General features: G+C 42.3%; 1 protein-coding gene across 1 annotated transcript in view; it reads left to right on the forward strand.

Annotated features, from left to right (window-relative positions):
* The window catches only part of klhl7 (kelch-like family member 7), a gene marked incomplete at its 3' end in the record, with an annotated part of 47,681 nt that extends 43,585 nt beyond the window's left edge, over positions 1-4,096 (forward strand). Inside the window, exons 13-14 of the mRNA XM_083785892.1 lie at positions 3,607-3,769; positions 3,965-4,096. Coding sequence (XP_083642018.1) covers positions 3,607-3,769; positions 3,965-4,096 — 295 coding nt within the window. The remainder of the gene's footprint in view (positions 1-3,606; positions 3,770-3,964) is intronic.
* Positions 4,097-4,463: the final 367 nt, after the last annotated feature.

Genomic DNA, 4,463 nt, shown 5'->3' on the forward strand with positions numbered 1-4,463 from the left:
AACATGACGTAACGATATCATCCTGATGACTACAAAACAATGACTACAACATGACATAACGATGTCATCCTGATGACTACAAAACAATACTACAACATGACGTAACGATATCATCCTGATGACTACAAAACAATGACTACAACATGACGTAACGATATCATCCTGATGACTACAAAACAATGACTACAACATGACGTAACGATATCATCCTGATGACTACAAAACAATGACTACAACATGACGTAACGATATCATCCTGATGACTACAAAACAATGACTACAACATGACGTAACGATATCATCCTGATGACTACAAAACAACACTACAACATGACGTAACGATATCATCCTGATGACTACAAAACAATGACTACAACATGACGTAACGATATCATCCTGATGACTACAAAACAATACTACAACATGACGTAACGATATCATCCTGATGACTACAAAACAATGACTACAACATGACGTAACGATATCCTGATGACTACAAAACAATACTACAACATGACGTAACGATATCATCCTGATGACTACAAAACAATACTACAACATGACGTAACGATATCATCCTGATGACTACAAAACAATGACTACAACATGACGTAACGATATCATCCTGATGACTACAAAACAATACTACAACATGACGTAACGATATCATCCTGATGACTACAAAACAATACTACAACATGACGTAACGATATCATCCTGATGACTACAAAACAATACTACAACATGACGTAACGATATCATCCTGATGACTACAAAACAATGACTACAACATGACGTAACGATATCATCCTGATGACTACAAAACAATGACTACAACATGACGTAACGATATCATCCTGATGACTACAAAACAATGACTACAACATGACGTAACGATATCATCCTGATGACTACAAAACAATACTACAACATGACGTAACGATATCATCCTGATGACTACAAAACAATACTACAACATGACATAACGATGTCATCCTGATGACTACAAAACAATACTACAACATGACGTAACGATATCATCCTGATGACTACAAAACAATGACTACAACATGACGTAACGATATCATCCTGATGACTACAAAACAATACTACAACATGACGTAACGATATCATCCTGATGACTACAAAACAATGACTACAACATGACGTAACGATATCATCCTGATGACTACAAAACAATACTACAACATGACGTAACGATATCATCCTGATGACTACAAAACAATGACTACAACATGACGTAACGATATCATCCTGATGACTACAAAACAACACTACAACATGACGTAACGATATCATCCTGATGACTACAAAATAATACTACAACATGACGTAACGATATCATCCTGCTGACTACAAAACAATGACTACAACATGACGTAACGATATCATCCTGATGACTACAAAATAATACTACAACATGACGTAACGATATCATCCTGATGACTACAAAACAATACTACAACATGACGTAACGATATCATCCTTATGACTACAAAACAATGACTACAACATGACGTAACGATATCATCCTGATGACTACAAAACAACACTACAACATGACGTAACGATATCATCCTGATGACTACAAAACAATACTACAACATGACGTAACGATATCATCCTGTCGACTACAAAACAATACTACAACATGACGTAACGATATCATCCTGATGACTACAAAACAATACTACAACATGACGTAACGATATCATCCTGATGACTACAAAACAACACTACAACATGACGTAACGATATCATCCTGATAACTACAAAACAACACTACAACATGACGTAACGATATCATCCTGATGACTACAAAACAATACTACAACATGACGTAACGATATCATCCTGATGACTACAAAACAACACTACAACATGACGTAACGATATCATCCTGATGACTACAAAACAATACTACAACATGACGTAACGATATCATCCTGTCGACTACAAAACAATACTACAACATGACGTAACGATATCATCCTGATGACTACAAAACAATACTACAACATGACGTAACGATATCGTCCTGATGACTACAAAACAATGACTACAACATGACGTAACGATATCATCCTGATGACTACAAAACAATACTACAACATGACGTAACGATATCATCCTGATGACTACAAAACAATGACTACAACATGACGTAACGATATCATCCTGATGACTACAAAACAATACTACAACATGACGTAACGATATCATCCTGATGACTACAAAACAATGACTACAACATGACGTAACGATATCATCCTGATGACTACAAAACAATGACTACAACATGACGTAACGATATCATCCTGATGACTACAAAACAATGACTACAACTTGACGTAACGATATCATCCTGATGACTACAAAACAATACTACAACATGACGTAACGATATCATCCTGCTGACTACAAAACAATGACTACAACATGACGTAACAATATCATCCTGATGACTACAAAACAATGACTACAACATGACGTAACTATATCATCCTGATGACTACAAAACAATACTACAACATGACGTAACGATATCATCCTGATGACTACAAAACAATACTACAACATGACGTAACGATATCATCCTGATGACTACAAAACAATACTACAACATGACGTAACGATATCATCCTGATGACTACAAAACAATGACTACAACATGACGTAACGATATCATCCTGATGACTACAAAACAATACTACAACATGACGTAACGATATCATCCTGATGACTACAAAACAACACTACAACATGACGTAACGATATCATCCTGATGACTACAAAACAATACTACAACATGACGTAACGATATCATCCTGATGACTACAAAACAATGACTACAACATGACATAACGATATCATCCTGATGACTACAAAACAATACTACAACATGACGTAACGATATCATCCTGACGACTACAAAACAATGACTACAACATGACGTAACGATATCATCCTGATGACTACAAAACAATACTACAACATGACGTAACGATATCATCCTGACGACTACAAAACAATGACTACAACATGACGTAACGATATCATCCTGATGACTACAAAACAATACTACAACATGACGTAACGATATCATCCTGACGACTACAAAACAATGACTACAACATGACGTAACGATATCATCCTGATGACTACAAAACAATACTACAACATGACGTAACGATATCATCCTGACGACTACAAAACAATGACTACAACATGACGTAACGATATCATCCTGATGACTACAAAACAATACTACAACATGACGTAACGATGTCATCATCCGCTCCCGCCCGGATCATATACCGAAATATCTCTCTCTCTCTCTCTCTCTCTCTCTCTCTCTCTCTCTCTCTCTCTCTCCCCTCTCCCTCTCTCTCTCTCTCTCCTCTCTCTCTCTCTCTCTCTCTCTCTCTCTCTCCCCTCTCCCTCTCTCTCTCTCTCTCCTCTCTCTCTCTCTCTCTCTCTCTCTCTCTCTCTCTCTCTCTCTCCTGTCTCTCTCTCTCTCTCTCTCTCTCTCTCTCCTCTCTCTCTCTCTCTCTCCCTCTCTCTCTCTCTCTCTCTCTCCCCCAGGTGGGTGACGTGCAGTAAGGTGCGGGCGTTCCCGGTCACCAGCAGTCTGATCTGCGTGGTGGACACGTGTGGCGCCAACGAGGAGGAGGACGTCGACCTGGTGGACTCCCGCCGGGCGCACGGCGCGGGCGCCACCCCCGGCGCCGCCACGCCCTCCACCTCAGCCTGACGGCCACGCCCTCCACCTCAGCCTGACGGGAAAGACAACGAGACAGCCACGCCCTCCACCTCAGCCTGACGGGAAAGACAACGAGACGGCCACGCCCTCCACCTCAGCCTGACGGGAAAGACGACGACGGCCACGCCCTCCACCTCAGCCTGACGGGAAAGACGACAACGGCCACGCCCTCCACCTCAGCCTGACGGGAAAGGCCACGCCCTCCACCTCAGCCTGACGGGAAAGATAACGAGACGGCCACGCCCTCCACCTCAGCCTGACGGCCACGCCCTCCACCTCAGCCTGACGGCCACGCCCTCCACCTCAGCCTGACGGCCACGCCCTCCACCTCAGCCTGACGGCCACGCCCTCCACCTCAGCCTGACGGGAAAGACAACGACAGCTCTGTCCTGTCTGTGTCTGTGTCTGTGTCTGTGTCCTGTCTGTGTCCGGTCCGTGTCCTGTCTGTGTCCTGTCTGTGTCTGTGTCTGTGTCTGTGTCTGTGTCTGTGTCCTGTCTGTGTCTGTGTCTGTGTCCTGTCTGTGTCCTGTCTGTGTCCTGTCTGTGTCTGTGTCCTGTCTGTGTCCTGTCTGTGTCCTGTCTGTGTCCTGTCTGTGTCCTGTCTGTGTCCTGTCTGTGTCCTGTCTGTGTCCTGTCTGTGTCCTGTCTGTGTCTGTGTCCTGTCTGTGTCCTGTCTGTG

This window comes from Protomyctophum parallelum (genome assembly GCF_964188405.1).
Source record: "Protomyctophum parallelum genome assembly, chromosome: 1".
NCBI classification, from domain to species: Eukaryota; Metazoa; Chordata; class Actinopteri; order Myctophiformes; family Myctophidae; genus Protomyctophum; species Protomyctophum parallelum.